General features: G+C 38.1%; 1 protein-coding gene across 7 annotated transcripts in view; it reads right to left on the bottom strand.

Moving 5' to 3' along the window:
* The window catches only part of BTRC (beta-transducin repeat containing E3 ubiquitin protein ligase), a 113,894-nt gene that overhangs the window by 83,874 nt on the left and 11,677 nt on the right, over positions 1-18,343 (bottom strand). For 2 of the 7 annotated variants that reach the window (XM_063405447.1, XM_063405449.1), the window contains exons 2-3: positions 13,343-13,411; positions 2,638-2,745 (exon numbers count right to left, since the gene is read on the bottom strand). The exons of 2 other annotated variants lie outside the window; for them this stretch is intronic. In XM_063405447.1, coding sequence (XP_063261517.1) covers positions 2,638-2,745; positions 13,343-13,411 — 177 coding nt within the window. The remainder of the gene's footprint in view (positions 1-2,637; positions 2,746-13,342; positions 13,412-18,343) is intronic. 3 more of the 7 variants (XM_063405450.1, XM_063405452.1, XM_063405448.1) reach the window with 2 other exon arrangements.

Here is an 18,343-nt window from a genome sequence, read left to right as displayed (position 1 = left end):
TACCCTCTTTGACCATTTCTCACTGTGCCTTATAGGAGTTCATGTTCCAATTTGCTGCCATCTTCCACCATGACTGCTATGAAATTCAGTAACACAGTTGACTGTCAGTTGCAAAGCCCCTTGAGATAAAAGATCTAAAAAAGAACTGTTTCTATCTTCTTATTCCCTTGTTCATGGGTTTAGCCTTAAAGCCTTTCCCACTGCAGGATGATTACCTAAAAACAGGGCTGAGGAACCAGAAGATCCTGTTTTCACCTAAGAGTCTCCAATAATATAAACACAAAGAAGAAAAACCAAGTTACCTGACATATTAACAGAATAATCTCTAAATCAACTACCTGCCAATGCTTCCCATGAGGAGTCAGCAAGACTTTTAACTGAGCTATTCAAAAAGAGCATCTTTCCACATTTCTGGCTGAGCATCTGAAGGCAGCCATGTAAGTAACTAGACAAATTCAGCAGTGACTAAGTAGCCTTCCAGATGGCATCCTCTCTTTTGCCACAAGCAAGGAACATTGATATGCTTCTCCAGTTACTTCAAGCTTGCTACAGAAAAAAGAAAGTAACTTAATATGAGAAAATTCACCAGGCTACAAGAAAGTCTTTAATGCTTTCCCAAAGATTTGATACCAGAAAAAAAGCATTAAAGAATGACGAAATACTGCAACACCACTGCTTGAAGCAAGCTCCAAACCACGCCCTTCTGCACTGGAAAATGCAGAAGCCATGCCTCAGAGGGGAGTTTTCTTCAAACTATGCAAGCTAATGAGAATCAATCAGAGCCCATTGAAAAAAATGGATTGAAATGTGGATGACTCAGTGCTGCAGAAGCCGTTGCTGGCAATGTAGGTTCTCTCTCAACTGGCAGTAAATGTGTTCCTAAACACAGCAGCCAGAGTTCAGTGAAGAGTACCAGTCTACCATTTCAGATGGCAAGTAGGACATATTTCCCCAATTCCCATAAACTGTCACTAAACACACATGGAAATATCTCTCAAAATCTGCAGAAATGTGAATGTCAGTCCTACCAGTATCCTAAGACTATGAATGGTTGTGCAGCTGACTCATTTGACTCCAAATATCAATGCAGTGCATTAGCAGAACAGTTACTGTTCATATCTACCATTAGCAAGGACATCCTAAGATAAATTAATTTCTCTTCCCTTTTGTAATGTAACTCTATTTTAAGTAATCAAAAATAATTCAAGTAGAAAGGAAGAAGTCTCAGTTTGAGTTTATAAATTATTTTCCATATACTGCTAAGCTTAAAGAGATCTGAGATTTAGTCAACAGCCAAAAGCCCAAAAATCAGGCCCATCCGATTAAGTCAAATTATGCAAATCAGGATTAGGAATCTAAACTCTGCCTGTTGTCTCTAGAGTCCTCTTAGACTAATAAAAAGTCATGTTTCCCCCTCCCCCATAGAAAGCTGCACTAAAAGCTTGGTTCAGCAAAGGAGGCCTGGCAGGACACCTTCCAGAGTCCATCAGAGCTACTGCTGTGTCAGCAAAAGAGTTGCAGCAAAATGATGCAAGACACTTAAGCCTCCTCTGGGACTAAGAGGATTATTTCCACAGCACTATCCTAGCTCTGGGAGCAAGAAGTAAAACTTAATCTCTGCATGCGTTCCTTTAGAGGTGCATAATGAACTTACCCTGAAACAAGTGAAAATTTCAGAAAGATTCTGGCCTATTATTTTTATCTGGTTTTGAAAGATGCTGGTAAATAAAACTCTCTGCCACAGGTTAGGCCAGCAGTAGCATAATCTAACAGCGTAAACATTGAAGTGAATGTTCATGCTACCGTAAGCCCAAATAAACATGCTCTCTACAGAGATACTCCTTAAGTCCCTCAGTCACTGCAGTTCATAAAACACGTCAGAGTTTCCAAAGTGAATATCTCTGGAGCCCAGTCTCTCCCATGTCATCAAAAATGCTTGCAATGATCTTGAGAGCCTTGTCTAGATTTCTTGATGCTCACCCAGCACTTGTCTCACTCTCTCATGGGAAAATGTCTGCATTTTTTAAGATTCACTGGTCACCCCAAAGGGTCTGAACAAACTTGTTTGGCAGAAAGCTGACTCATGACAGAGAAAAGTCTGAATCTAACAAATTCAGAGATCAAAGGGAGAAAAAAATTTCCTTTATTTGCCTTTTGACTGACAGCTTACTTGGACAATAGTTTTCTGTATTCAAAATGTCCATGCTCCTGCTAACAAAGCTGAAGTAAAGAATTGCTGGTATCACTTATCATCATGGCAATGAACTCACCCTCTCAATCCTTTAAGTGGCAAACAAAAAATTTAGATAGGAGGGGAATCGCAAATAGCCAGATTGGAGACTGTGTGATGGATACTGTTTGCCAGATATAATTAAGTGGTATCTTTCTGACACAATTTATAGCCAATGAAAAAGATGATGGTATCAAGCCAATTTAGATAAAATAATTATATCAAAGTAAATGGAAATGCTCCAGCTGCCCTGAATCTACACAAGATGGCTTCAAATACCAGAGATCAGAATGACAGAGGAAAGGCATAGAGTATGAACCAGAATAAATAGAGGTCAAGCAGGCAAGTAAAGGAGATGCACAAGCACACAGATGGAGAGAAAAGGAGTGGGGAGAGACAGAAAGTACCTGGAAAGCTGGGAGTGCGCCAGTCCCTGGGTTATACAGGCATCGCAGCGAGGGCATGCTGTCCGCCAGGCTGGAGCAGCCCAGCCACAGAGATCTGGGCATAGAGCACTGCAGAGAAAGGACAACTATGAGATGGAACTGTATGAGACAGGATGGCACAGATTACAGGAACTTTTAAGGCTTAGTCAAATGGCATCAACACAACTGCCCTTTCAGAGAGCACTAACTGCATCTTTTCCTTGACAGAAGCTTTACAGATGTCATAGCAAGAAAAAGGCACTATGGATCAAGAAAGAAAATTTTGATTAATTTTCCACAACAATGTGTTGAGTTTTCCCAGTAATAAAAAGTTTCTTTCCAATTAATCAGACCTCTTCTCCACCGCAATGCTCCAGGCAGAACACAAGGCAAGCAATTTTGCAAGGAAAGCAGAAAAGTAAATGACAACTTTAAGTGTAATAATTGCAGGGAAAGAAAAGGTTTGTGTTTTGTCTGTAAATGGGGTAAAAAGAAAAACTTAGGATCCAAGGTGAACAGGAGTTGAGGAGTTGACGATACTTTACAAGAGCTTTGTGTTTCTGCTTGCCTTGTTGTTTGTTAAATAAAATACAATTATTATAATAAATTGATTCAGTTCCTAAAAGAGAAATACAAAAAAAGGAGCCAAAGCAGCCAATCAAGGAAAATACTAGCCATTTTGATAGTTAAAGCCATTACCCCTTGAAATAGAGCGCTGCTTATTCATTTTACACCACTACTATTAAATTTAGGGATGCATTATGATAGCAATTGCTTTTACCAGACACAGAGTTTTTGATGCCATAAGCACTACAGCATTTGTCTAATTACTGGCAAGGCAGGAAAAAACAAGCGTATTTTAAATTGGCAGATAGCCATGAAAACTGAAGGATGTGATAGATTAGCTGCTAGAGATTTTAAACCCTCATACTCTTCTTTTTTGCAATCCTGCCCTTTTTTTTTTTTTTTAATAGAGGGGGAGGGGATGGGAGGAAATTTGAGTGGAAAGGGCAGCTGGAATGGGTATGAAATGACAGCTGCCTTCTGAGCCACTGTTTCTTCCTGCTCATGAGAGGGCTAGAAAACCTTGCACAATCTTGCACTAAAGGAGTACGTAAGAGCAACATAACCCATTCTGAATGAGCAGAAAGGTGATCACCAACGTCCATAATCTGGTCCTGTGCAGACAGACAGAGATTAACCTTGTCTGTCACCACATTCTTTGCTGTACTTTGTTGCAATTTACACTGCTGTTCCAGAAATAGTATTTAAAGACTGCTGGGGAATATAGCCTATAGAAATGTTTTCAGTAGAAGTTTATGACACCTTAAAATACATTCCTCACTGCATTTTCATTAAAAAAAACACCTAATCAAACAACTCTTCCCGTTACAAAGATACTGAAACTCAAGAATCTGAGTACATCACAGCAATACATATCACGTGAACTTGTATGTAATGCCCCTCCCGAAGCCAAAAAAATTACAGCCGAAATATTGTAACAAGCTGCAAAAGTGAGCTATACTTTTTGTCCAGCATTCTAACTTCCTAAACACTCCCACATATAAAAAACCTTCCAAATGCCAGCAGTCTTTTCTTTGCAATGTAGTATGTATCACTACAGCTACTGAAAGCTGTTGTGACAATAACATTTTTTTAAAAAATACATGAAATGGACATCCATGGTTAAACAATTCACCAGTCTAATTTATTTAAATCGAAGTTGTTTATTATTCTCCAAGAACGTCACAGTAACAGAAGATTCACTACATAGTGCCTCTGATGATGCAGAGCAAATTCACCATTTAAGCATCAGCTGCTTAACATTACCCATCCCAGGATTCATAACATAATACAAAATAAATATGGGATGATTTTTTTTTTTAATACAGAGTTATTCAAGACTTGCAGCTATCATTTATTTCATGTTCTCAAGCTTTCCCATCCCTTGGGCTGGCTCAAGTTTTCCTGTTGTGATAATGAACTTAAAGAACTGATTGCCATTAAAACTGACTGACAAGTAAAAAAAAAGAAGTTACTTTAAATATTTGTACTGACTGAAGTATAGAAAGGTGCAGAGGCAGGAAAAATGAGGAGCACTCTGTCAGTGGAAAGGCAAGCTTAAGTTGGCTCAAGGTTTACGTGAGATTACAGCTCAAGTCAGAATCATTACAATCTGTAGATAGGGTACTCTATTGTGTCAGGGAACTTACAAGGCAATGAAATGTCTTCCTCTAAAATTGCCACAATAACAAAGGAAAACACTGAAGGGCTATTCTGCAGAACTATCTGTCCGAGGATATTATTCCTTACCCATGCACTCCTGCCATTTAGGATTGTTCCAGACTTAGAAAGTACTGAGTAAAAAACTACCAATAGCTTAGATGATTTCTGAATCTGTTCCAGTATATAACAAAATCTACACTAGTGATACAGTTCTGTTACCCATCTTTAACATATAAATGTGAAGTTGCACAGTGTGGAAGGAAATGTCATTGCCGTACTTGCCTTTTACCTATTGAAGGAAGCAGACACTAAATTACTGTTGGTGACTGAAAGAGGCTTATTCACAAGCCTGAACAAAAGGCCCCAGGTGCTTCAATAGAAACAGCTTGTGTGTAAATCAGATGAGTGACCCAACAGAACAACTTCATTTAGAGCCTGATCTCTGAAAAATCTCACCAGCCTCTATCCCCATGCACTGAGCAAGCCACGTGTCAAACACTCACTTTTGTACTGTCAGCTCCACAAACAAGGGACTGGCCTCAATGTTCATGACTTGAAAGCTGACTGACAAAATCCTCTACTGAACTCAAGTCAATGTACATTGATTTATCAAAACAAAGATACAGAGGCACAGTGCTTGGACTAGAGTCAAATGGGAATGCTGGTACTGCTTGCTAAGTACTGGGCCAGGATGCAATCTCTTTACTTTCCTAACTCCCAACTGCATTAATACCTCGGATGTCTGCACAACTTTCAGACCTGGAGACGCAAAGCTTTTTATTTAGAAAAGCTAAGCATCTTTAATACACATTGAGTGGCATAAAATAGGGAATTATTTGATAAAAAACCCAATTTCTTTTTCCAATTGATTTTAAAATCCCACTCCCTGAACTCCGAAATGTATTTTCCCACTAAATAAATACAGGGAATACAGTTTCAAACAAGACCAGCATCCTCCTTCTGACAGAGGCTGGTTCAAGCTGCTCCACTAGTGATTAAAATGGGTTTGCCTTACTTTCAATTAAAACAGGCTAGAAGCATTCACAGCCACTGCCTGAGCTGAGTGGACAGTAACCATGAGCTGAAGGGAAGATGTATTTTAACCTATTCAATTACTCTTGTAATTATATTGCAAGAACATTTTTTGACTACATCAGATGTTCTGCCTCTAATAGTCTACCCTCTCTTCCAATTATCTGATGTCCTAAAGACAAATTTCAATACACACTCAATGGCTAAATTTTTGCCAGTGCTAAAAATTGGTTATTTACTTTATTTGCTACTGTGTTACAAGATTATACCATTTCAGACTGGGTTTTTCTTATCAAATTTGTTCTCTTCTAGTCCTTCAGCAAATACAATATACTAGGGGTAACTAACACAGTTTTAGTAAATTGTGTTACAGGTCAGAAATATATCACCTTGTCCTGTAAAACTAAGTGGCTCTACATGGGGAAAAAAAAGTTCTTGGACTACTACAGTTCACAACTACAGTGCACAGGTATGAAAACATGAACTGACTATACTGAGCTCACTGTAAAACAAGAATGACCAAAAGAAAATCAAACAATAAAAGAAGGAGAAAAAAAGAAGGATATTTTCTTTATAGTCACTTTAGAGAAATTAATTAGACAGTAGTACAGAATGACTGTCTCTAATTGTGGCACATTTTAAAATACTGAGGTATTACCTACTACCCCTGTATGAACCCTGTACTGGACTTCATGATAACCTGTGCACTTAAAACACCTTTGCTTTAGAGGCAACCAAATATATTTTTGTACATCTTCACAAGTTAGTGATGAAGCCAAAGAGGAAATGCAATTTTCTTCCCAAGGGCTGGTGTTTGGTGTACTGTACATAAGATGAATTTCAGATGCTAATCACATCTATTTCAGTCCTTCCCTAGTTCAGAATTATTTCCCCTCTAGTACAGCATCCGGTGCTTTATGCAGGTGAACACTAAACATACACCAGTAACAATTTCTAACTCTTACAAAAACCAAGACATGAAGGGAAAAGAGGGCCTAGAAATTCTACTGCCCAAATTGGAACAGATAAAATATAAGGGATGCTCTGAAGGGTGTTAGAAGTATGTAAACCAAACGTGAGCTTGATATGAGGAGACAGATCACCACTTCAGAAAGCAAACTGGCAAGATCAATTCTCCCTGAAAGTCTCTTTCACACTACTGTTTCCTGCATGCTCTATAAAACCTAATTGTCAGGAAATGTGCCCAAGGAATTTTAACTCTTTATCAAACACATGCTCAGATCTTACCGGGATTCCTAATATTCAGAATTACTTTTATCACACACCACAAAAATGAGAGAACAACCTTCAATACTCTCCAATCTCACTCAGTTCCTCTTACACTTTTTTTGGCCACATACTTAACTAAGCCAACGCCAAAAATATACATCACTTCACATTGTGTTCAGTCTGCACTATTCCTGTCACCACAGAATGCAACACATTGCACGAAACATATCAGATAAGGCAGCTGCTATTTACATTACAAATGTCGGTCTCATGAAACTTAATAACAATTCCAGAAATTTACTTCTGGCTAAAATTTTTTTTTGGATCCTTTCTCTGATCCACTTTTCATTCTTTTAACCTCTCACATACACATAAAAATGAAAAGGTATCTCTTATTTTCCCCTCTACTGTTCTGAAAGGTGTTTTCTGGTTAAATATATATAAGTATTAAAAAAAATTACTCCCAGTGCATCTTGTATACTTTCACAATTAAAAAACCTGCCATACATATTTCACTTTTTAGCTTTGGTAGCTCTTCTTATCTGAAAAAAGTATATACAACAACTTCTAAAAAAGCTGCCAAAACGGAATGAGAATATTCTTTTATTATTTATTTTTAGTAGATTTAGTGGGGTTTAGTTTTTTTTCTTCTCCCCTATCCCAACAATGGATGCAAGGCATACTAAATACATAATTACATGAGAGAGCCACACAGCTTTCAAAGGAGCCATTCAAGTGAATTGTGTAAATAATATGCCTTTAAAAACCCTAACATATGAATACAGATTTACCAGTTATGAAGTAGTTATATACCTGAGAGACAAGAATATGCATTTAAAAAAAATTCTGCCCAATTATGAACTTACCAAGGAGACTAGCATGTCTCAGAGCAAATTAATACTTTCATAACTTTTGCAGAAAGTTTTTTGCCTGTTTTCACTTGAAAATAAGAAAAACATTAAAAGCTGTAAGTCTTAATTAAGACCAAAAACAACAGTCAAAGCCATAAAGTTAAAATGTGCACTCCCTGCATCTCAGACTAGTTTTCCACACCTATAAGCAGATAATTCTGATTTTGACAGAAAGTTGCAGTTTTTCTTGAGTCTTTCCACAGTAAGAAAATTAATTTATAAAAATAAAGAGGCAACTGTAGTAATCCTTGGAGTGTGACCACGAGAAGGATCTTGCAGGGCTCAACCAGCCCACCAACTATCAGCTCATCCAGCTGCACATATTGCACCAGAATCATGAAGGGCCAGATGCAGTTCTGACACAATTGTGCTTTGCACAATTCCTCACCTTCTATTACATTCAGACACCTTGGTTGCATTTCCTCAAGCATGAATGGGGATGATTCAAAGTGGTTTGTGCTCCTGTTTTGCCACGACAAAAGCTGAGCTATCTCATTAAAGACCCTTGGAACATTTCTCATGAACTGTAAATCAAGCAAACGAACATTTCACTTTGGGAAAGCTGAGAATGTGTTTCTGGGACAGCCAGGGTCTGACTCCCAAACAATTAGGTCTCACAAATCAGAGGCTGAAACATGCTGCTAGGATTCAATTATAACACCCTTCTAGATTCTAAACATAGGTAATACTGGACTTTTTACCCTGGTACAGATCACTGACTTCAGAGCAGCAGTTTCCCCCTCACCCTCAGGGTGTTACTACATTCTGCCAGCTTTGCTGTGCACACAGAGCTCCAACTGCTGAAAAGGCTTCTTTCTCCTTCAGCCACCCACTTTGCATGTAATTGCTCAGTAAATTTTCCTTAACATACGTATTATGCAAACTCTTCTCTAATCTTCTGGTAACTCCCTAGCTAACAGTAACTTTTTACAAGATATTCCAGTTTACTAACTACTTTTAAATATTATAGATAAGACACATGGAAAAGGATTTACGTATTCAGATTATCCAAACAATAACTTACCCGAGTGGGATCTGAGAGGATCAAATCACAGCTTTAGGTAAATGTTTGTGAAGGAATGCTTTTCCCAAAGAGTGGTTACTGAAATTCAGCCTCTGTGATTTCAAGTCAAGAGAAATTACATGCCCCAGCAAGAGGCCAACTTCCATCTGTAAGGTGTACAAGTGCCTCATCTGCCAAGTCCTTGAGGGAACATGTATGGATCACATCCGAATTCGACAATACTAATATTTTCTTAATAATAGCTCTTGAATGCATGAAGCTGATAAATCTAAACCAGTGCAGCTGCAGAGCTTTAAGATTTAGGTGCCATACCCTTCTTTAAGGAGTAAAACTTGCAGAGACTTGTGTGTGCTTCTTTAAACACCACCAAACTTACTAAGAGCAATCTCACCAAGCTCTAAAGCATGAAACTATGTGAAGTCTTAAAATGGAGATCTTACAAGCCCAAGTGCACTTGGCTCTTTGGTAAGTACAAAAACACAGTTGCTTCTAAGCTCAGTTATGTCTGATGATCTTAGAAGTATCCTCCAAACTTAATGATTCTATAATTCTGTGTCTAAAGCCTGATCAATTCCAAACAATTCCTCATGAGTTTGGGCAGAGTAACACAGAATCCTAAGGAATATGTTGAAACCTCCTCATCTTGGAACATTTCTAGAACTTCTCTCTATTCTCATCACACAAACTGCAGAGAAAAAGCCTACAATGGTGGAGAGATGAAAAGGAAGTTTCATTAGATTTTTCCCTCATCTCCAGCTTTATATAATTCCATAAAACCTCTCAGAGTTATTGTTATGCACCTACCACACAGAAGTGTTTCAAGGATAACTGATATGCCTGCATAGTGCTTTGAGGATATAATGTACTATAAGAGTGCCAAGTATTAATAAATGAACTGCAAAAAGAAATCTTATTTCAACTTTCCACACAAGGAGTTCGTATCTGAATTTTAAAAAGCATATGGATCCACTGAAAATAGATGTTTTAGAAGTTCAGGAAAAGATGCTAGATGACAGAATTACAGAATCAAAATATATCCAGAATAATTTCCCTTTTCTCTTGGCAAAGTGCAATTCTAGCAGAAGAATCCTGGTTTCACATTCTCTTTTCCAGCTGACTTGACTGAAGTGCAGACCATTAATATCTGAAGTGCCTTGTTTTGATTATACTGGCCTTTGCTGGTACCAATCTAGTTAAGGTATCACCAAGAATTTCCAGCATAAAACACATTTACAGGTTTATAACTTGGCTTTAAAAATTCTACTACAAAAAGACAGTGGGAGGCAGAAAGGCTTAGATGAGTGCATTACATTACATATCCTACATGATGCATACTTGCTCACAATGCTATGAAAAAGGGAGGCATTAGCTTTAACTCTGAATTACCGTGTTTCAGAAGCCATCTAAAATGATACTTCTATTTTCTTGTTTATGTAATCAAAATAACGTGTTGTTAGTGTTTTACCTAATTAGCTTAACTTGCTCAATTTCACAGTTTGGCTTAAATTATAGAAAGTGTCCATATAATACAGGAATGAAAATGTCATGTTTATTGACTGTATTTATACACAAACATTCCCTCCCTTTCTCCCTTCGGAAGTCAATTGTGGCTTGTCTCCAAAGGATCAGCATCTAGGTGATGGGATGTTACAGACTGCTAGCATGGCAAAAACTTAAATGAAGACCAAGGCTGAATAAACCAACTGTATCTTCTACAAAAAGACAAACACCTAAACAGGAAGGAGCTAGAGCAAAGTGAACAATGCAAGTTATTTAAAATGACAGTCTTAAAACAACATGTATTTCTGGCCCCTGGTACTGTATTTCCTCTAGCCCACATAAGAACACAATACAAGTCTCCACTGCAGTACAGCAACATTAAGTATAAAACCTGCCACTAAAGGGCAGAGGGTAACCCATGCTCAGGTAGTGTTCAACTGTTATCTCCAGTTTAAGAAGGCTGAAAATATGCAAATGCAGCCAGCACTGGTTTTAGATAAAATTGTCCATTTTATGGATATTTATAGTATGTCTCCAGTCTCGCAGAACTCCATCTTCCGCCACCTCATCTGTAACATAAACTGCTTTTAATCCACATTAATACAATGTGTTACTGGAATACTTCTCGCACTCTGTATAAGTCAGGCAGCAGATCAATACTCAGCCATGCTGAGGAAAAAAAAAATCATTAAGTTAGGATCCTGTTAAAAATACAGACAGCAGTAGAATAAACCTGATGCATAGCACCCATTCCATCTGGATGCATGTGGATTATGCTTCTGCATACATCAAAAGTGGCTTTCTTTTCAATACATAGTTTTAAGGAATCCCACAGGTAGTACCTTTGATAGATATCCTATACCAAATCAAACTCACCTCAAAAAAATTTAACCTCTCTGCGTCTCATGAAAGCTCTTCCCAGCCTTTATATCAACTGCCTTACCCTTACACTTCCTATGGTGAAATCACAGCACAAAATTGGAATAGCAAAGCTATTCCCATGACAGTATCTGCTGATGACAAGCAGAGGTTTAGAACTTTTCCTTGGATCAAGGAGTAAGAAGATTGAGATAGACATTAGAACTAATATCAATAAACTAAAAATCAAAAGGAAAGCATGCTTATAAAAAGTATCTTTTTCAACAAGTCCAAGTTCTATTATTTGAGGTTGCCTAGTGCAAAGCCTCCTTGGAAATTCTACTGTGCATTTTAGGTTTTTTACCCCCTTGCTATCTTTCAGAGTTCAAAAAGCATATATCCCACCTGCACCAGAGTATTCGTAATATAAGGCTGATCTGTTTGCCTCAGAAGTGAAAGGAAAACAGAACAACCACACAATCCTCTTCCTATTGTTCTCCCAACCCACATAAGAAACAGAAAGTGATGCCATGCCCCACAGGTCAACAAACTTGAGCTCTGTGAGACAATAATTGCAGAGTTGAGATTCCTCTGAGACACCTTGCCTCCGGCTCAGCAAAGTTTAAATCAAGAAAACATAAGCTTCAGTGTCCCAATTGACCTTCACTAGAGTGGACTTGAGGAGAGAGAGATAGAAACGGTCTCTCGGAAAGAAGCTCCAAAGCACACTTCACCTCTGCAGAACATCGCTCATTCAAAGAAATGGTTTGCAAATATAAGACTTGATGCCCATCCTCTAAAAAGTGTTCAAGCTCTGCTCAGTTTCACAGAAGTCAATATAAGTTGACAGCAGTAACCAGTTTGCACAATCAAGTTACCACCTACTGCTTGTAAGATACTGACACAAGACTGGAGACAATCAAAACCAACCTGTTAGCACCTTCAATGAAACTCCCATATTTTAAGGGGATTTGTTGATGCAAATTTTCATTCTCACACTCTGCTCAAGTGACTTGGCTCTTTGTTTATGTTGGGCTCACAGTACCACCTTGAAGATCCCTTCATCACCATGTTTTGTCATTTCACAACTGCAGTTGCCATGACAACAGGATGCAGCTTATCTATGCTGTTTTCATATTTCCAGTTTTTGTTGCCATAACAACACATTCTGGCTTTCTACAGAAACAGCAACTTTAAGCCATGTATTCTCAAGGACACAGGATTCATCATATATGTATGTTCATCAGAGAAGAGATCTGTACAGGCCATTTGTAAATTAAGTTATTTTTTCTGAAGGGGGATTTTTCACTCACAAAAATGAAAAGCTGACAGCAATTGCTAGAGGCAGACTGCTGAGACATCTAAAGCCTGGCCTTTAATAATAGCCAGAGTAATATAGCACTAGGCCACTTCCGAGTGGGGACTCCCCACAGTGTCAGACTGTGTCAAACTGCACAATTGTTATGTGATGTGAGTAAGTGTCCATACTTGATTCACCCAGGCAGATCTGAATTAGATGCTAGATGCAATTCTCTTGAGTTTTAACCCAGTGGCCTCCCCATTATTACCAGCACCACCACCATGCAGCTTTGTGTTTGAAGGCCCATTTTAATTCTGTAATTCAAGCTGTTGTTGTAGATTTGTTTTCAGGCTCTGACCCTCTTCGCTTCCAGGTGACTGCATTTTGAACTTTTATTTACAGGAAGTGCACATTCATCAGACTGGTGAGAAAATGTTATACAAACACAGCATGCATAAACACAAAACAGTGATGGCTATGAGGGGTATCAGCTAACATGGCACTGTAACTTCATTACACCCTCATTTATGTACTTCACTAATGAGACAAGCACAGGTGTCCAACACGGTCCCTCACATGAGATGAATAACAATAATACAGTCCAACCTGCTTTAGCCATGCTTGGTATCCAGAAGATATAAGTTGAAATCCATCTTTTGGCATGTGTATTCGGGGCTAGGAGAGAATAGACATAAAGAGAGACCTCCTTTTACACTGGGACCTAGCTAACCTAAGTCTAAATTCTGGAGCATTTAAAACAATGCAGATTTTTTTTAAACCGTATATGAAGGTTTAGTCCCCAGATTAGTTCTTGTTTACTGCTCTGATATCAGCTGCTTTAAGAACACATTTTTATAAAGTCACCATTTTTACGTTCTCCACCATTTTACATTTCAGTTCAGTATATACAGAGGTTTTTTTAAATTTCCACAAAAATACACTTGGATAAGCACAGCCTCTGTGGTGGGTGCAATAGCAAAGACTAATGACACTGCATAAAAAACAAATGGTGTCAAAACAGCAGTAGTGAAGCTATGAGTGCTTTCACAGTTACCAACCTCAACATGGTCAGAACAGACACTGGACAACATGAAGAGATGACAGAAAATTCCTGAAGAGGTGCAGCTTTAACACCAGGGTAACAGGTTGTTATACTTACAGTCATAAATTACGTCTCAAATAGACAGAAAAATGTAATCTCCCCCCCATTTAATGCTTTCATGCTTTATTGGATTGAAGAAAAGGCAAGACATCAAATTGCTGTAGAAGCACAAAACATATATAGCATAACTTACAGCTAGGAGAAAGTATGCAAGAAACCCTAAAACACTGCCTGGCATGACATTCATTTGTAGTTCAAAGATACTTCCCCCATTCATGTGTTCCCCCTCCCCATCCCCCCCCCCCCCACCAAAAAAAAGAGTGCTTAGAAATTAAAATCACATCTAAGCAACAGGACCAGACAGAATATCCACTAACACCCAGACCAGAGATTTTTCTTACTCCCAGAAACTACTTCACAATCCCTTTCTTAACTCACAGTACTTCCCCTGCAAATCAGAGGTGTGTCCCTACCACTCCTCCTGGAAGCCTGGGAAAAGCTTACTCACTTTCAGAATGGCTCTGCTGAAGATGAGCTTCCTCTCACTTGTTCTTTAGTCAACACAATATTTAGTTTGTACAAACTGCATCCACTTTGGTACTCGTAACACCAAAATATACTATTTGTTGGAGTGAAAAAATGTGTTATGGCTGAACGACAAACCTTCACACTTAAGGTGGGCAGCCTTGGAATTTGAAAATAAAGTAAGAACTAGAACAGACTAAAATCTTGCCTCTAAAGAGAAGTAACACTCAGGACTTGACAGTATACTTTCAGCACTTGTTATTTTTGCTTCTCTCCAGTTTGAATTTAAATCCTCCTAAATCTTTCAAGTAGTGGTAAGATTATGCCCTGGTGTCCTAGCCAATGATCTCAGTTGAACATGAATTTTAATAACCACCATTGTGCTGATAAATTAAAGTCAAGTATGTCTGGTTACTGCATCCACCTGCTGCGTTTGGACTTGCAATGCTTACTTAGCACATTAACAAACTATGTTTTAGGAGACCTCTCACACAGCTAGAAGCATCGTCCTCCAAGACCTAATCCTTCCTTCAGCACTAACGTCATGGGTGGTTAGCCTCTCTACGACTGTAAAATGGGGACAACACTCATTTAACCCACCTCACAGGTTTGCTGAGAGGAGCTCTTGACACTTCTATGTGTTTTGGAAAGAGAAGAAACTATATGAAGTGCTGCATATCTAGCAAGAGCACTACAGAAATACACATTTTACTTCTGGCTCAAATGCTTCAGTTTCTTTTTCAAATTAGCACAGCCCAGTATGTATCTATCCAGGAAAAAAAATAAAAGTCCTCATAAACAAGGAGAAATAATAATTTTAAATCAATGTCAGAAGTAGAGAGACCTGAATACCAGTCTCAGATGAGGCAAAGTTCACACAACAAATTACTGTGATGATAGAAACAAATTCCATTCACAAAAATCATGGAAAATTACTTCATTTCTTTCTGTTTCTGTCACCTAACCTATGAATTAAAGGACAACAGTTAAACTCTTCAGATCAGCAGGCTGTTTAACGTATGCTAGCCCATCAGTCCAGAGCAGTCTGAATAATTGATTTAAGACACTGACTTGAACCATTTAATTTGAAGACCCTGGTCCTGCAAATATGCAAGTGTATTAACAGATCTGCTGCCAGCAACAGGATTACTCTTCAGCAGAAATGTTTCTAGTAGTAAAGATAACACTGTGTTTCTACTTAGACAACTCTTACCAACACAATTTTTTATAAATCAAAAATAAAGTTGCTTGAGTATTGTAAAAAGAACAATCAGGACTTTCTACAGATTAGCAGCTACTGTAAACTTAATTTATTTTTCAATGCTGACAAGTGAAACACAAAAATAGGAGAAACTAAGACCCACCACTCATCCCTCAATACTGTATTTGCAAAATCCTCTCAGTGAGGTATGTCTCCTCTGCATCTGACAAACCTACTCTCATCTAAGACGAAATGAGAGACTACAGAAGAAGAGAAGCAAATTTTACCAGTACGAGGTATGTGTGTCATTACCCACATACTGCTGCTTATGCCATTAAAGTGAGATATTTGCAAAAGTGAGCCTCCATTTACATCAAAATAAGCACAATAGAAAAGCATGATTTAATTAAAATTTCTCAGATTGATGATTGGTTGTAGAAGTTTAGCCAATCTCCTAAATTCTGAATTTCTGTGGTTCTCCAAGGCACACTGTAAATGACCCCTAGGAATGCATTCTTCGGCAGAAAAAGGCAATTAAAGTAATACATCTGGTTAAAATACTCTGAACTGTAGTATCCCAATGACAGCAGACAGGCCTGTAAGATGACTGTCAATTTAAAAAGTAAAATAAAATTGCCCCTCTTCCCCCCAGGCTTAAAAATATGTGGGACGCAGAAAACTGTCTTGTTTGAAAGCTGTATTAATTTATAAATCAACACTAAAATCTTCCATGATTATGATCCATTCAAAGCAATTCCACCAGCAATACAATTAATTGCCCAGCAAGACCTACTCATTTTTGTATTTTCATAAGCACACATCGTTTATGCTCATGGTTCAATACCATTCATAAGCACAGTATTTTCTCTTAGCATCTGCTCCAGCATTTTCCTTGACTAGAAGTCAGGCTGCTAAGGGATTTTCTGCTCTCTTTTTCAATAGCATTGACAGTGATTGCTTTCCTCAAAAAGTAACTCTGAAAGCACTCTAACTGCTAATTTCTATCATGCCATTTTGTGAATATTTCACATCTTGATTTAGGTGAGTGACTAATTTGTAATATAACCTTGTCTACTTCCTTTTCCAAGACATTTGTGTTTATTACTGAGGCATTGCCTTAAAAATGAGCCTTCCATTACCACAGATGGCTTATTCCACAACCATCAGCACCTTACTCAGAGTTCTGAAATGCAATTTTACTGGGTATGAAATCTTTCTCTCTAGTCTTTCTGGTGTCCACAGAACTTGCTATCCATACGTTAGCCATATATTAAAATTACATATATTGCATATGTCTATAAACTGGAGAGCCAAAATAGCTTACTTTGCTCATCTCTTTGTCTGCAACCCCTGACTTTTTTTGCTTTAGTAATCTACTCTTCCATTTTTAATCCATTTGATTTCTGCACTCCCTAGCAAGGCCCAGAACAACAGAATGATTCTTGAGAACAAGTCAGTAATTTAAAATTCAGTGGTACCCTCTCCACTTCTCTACCAAGGCTGATTTTCAGAGGACATTTAATTACAGGCCTGAGTTCCTATTTTCTAAGCCTAAACACAACCCCTGAAGGCTTACAAGATTTGAGTCACAGCTGGAGCTGTGGTTACTATACAGTTTAAATATCAGCCTCTTTACTGTGCAATTTGTTTCGAAAATCAAATCAGATGCTGTGTCATAAACAAGTGCTAATTAAGTACTGAGCTGAAATTGGGCTTTTTTGTGCAAGAAGGGTTCTTAAGTATCTGCATCTTCACTTCCATAAGAAAGGACAAATATGTCAAGAATGATAATTATAAAAGGAAACCTACTATGGTACTTCCAAGGCAGTACTGCTGTTTCTGTATTTCATCTGCTTCCATGTAAGAAGAAATGAGGCAGGAAAGAAGTTGAGATCTTGTATGAAATACATATGTACTAAGGATCTTATTAATCTGATCATATCACTCATAATACTTGCTGTTCTCTCAGAGAAGACATTCACTCTGGGTTTCCATCACACAGGATTTAAACAAGCAAACTAAAACCATGTCTCTCTGTCACTGCAAAGCAATAATGAAGGTACTTATAATTACCATTTCTTTTAAGTCACGATCTACACACAGTATTTATTTGACAATAGCATTGAATTCATTAGATATCACACCTTGTTTGACAAATATCAAAGGAAGAATAGGAATAATGTATTTTAATACTCTGAAGGTTGCCTCTGAGTAACAATATTCACGACTCCATTCACTAACAGGCTCTCGGCTACAAAAGCAGAATTAGATCTGTCAGTCACTGACATGGAAGGGCATGGCCAGTTGCACTGAAGATTGTCCAGTTGAGATGACTTCCACAGCAAAGGAAAGTATCCCCTGTGGCCTAGAACTTGTAATGAGTTTGCATCCATTACAGCAATAAACTGAATTCCTATTACAGGATATACAACTTCATAGCCCAAACAGATCTCTGACTCTACTGCCCAAAGCAATACTCAAAATAAGGCACAGTTAGATCAGTGGACTCCAATTCTACAAAATCAAACACACGATTTCAAAATCTTTCACTGTTATTAGGACAAAAACCCATGAGCTATCTGATCCTAAAAGCTTAAGTTACCAATATTTAAGTGTGTACTTCATGAGATTTTGTGGAAAGAATGAACAAACACTAAGTCAGCTGACTGTCAGGTCTCACAGTTTGATACAAACTCCTTCAGAAGGACACAGCACTCTGGAACAGTAGGCTCTGACTGCCTGTGAACTTAATGAGTTCACCGCACGTGGTGAACATGGC

The sequence above is a fragment of the Prinia subflava genome, chromosome 9 (assembly GCF_021018805.1).
Source record: "Prinia subflava isolate CZ2003 ecotype Zambia chromosome 9, Cam_Psub_1.2, whole genome shotgun sequence".
Lineage (NCBI taxonomy): Eukaryota > Metazoa > Chordata > Aves > Passeriformes > Cisticolidae > Prinia > Prinia subflava.
This window is presented reverse-complemented; position numbering and strand designations above follow the sequence as displayed.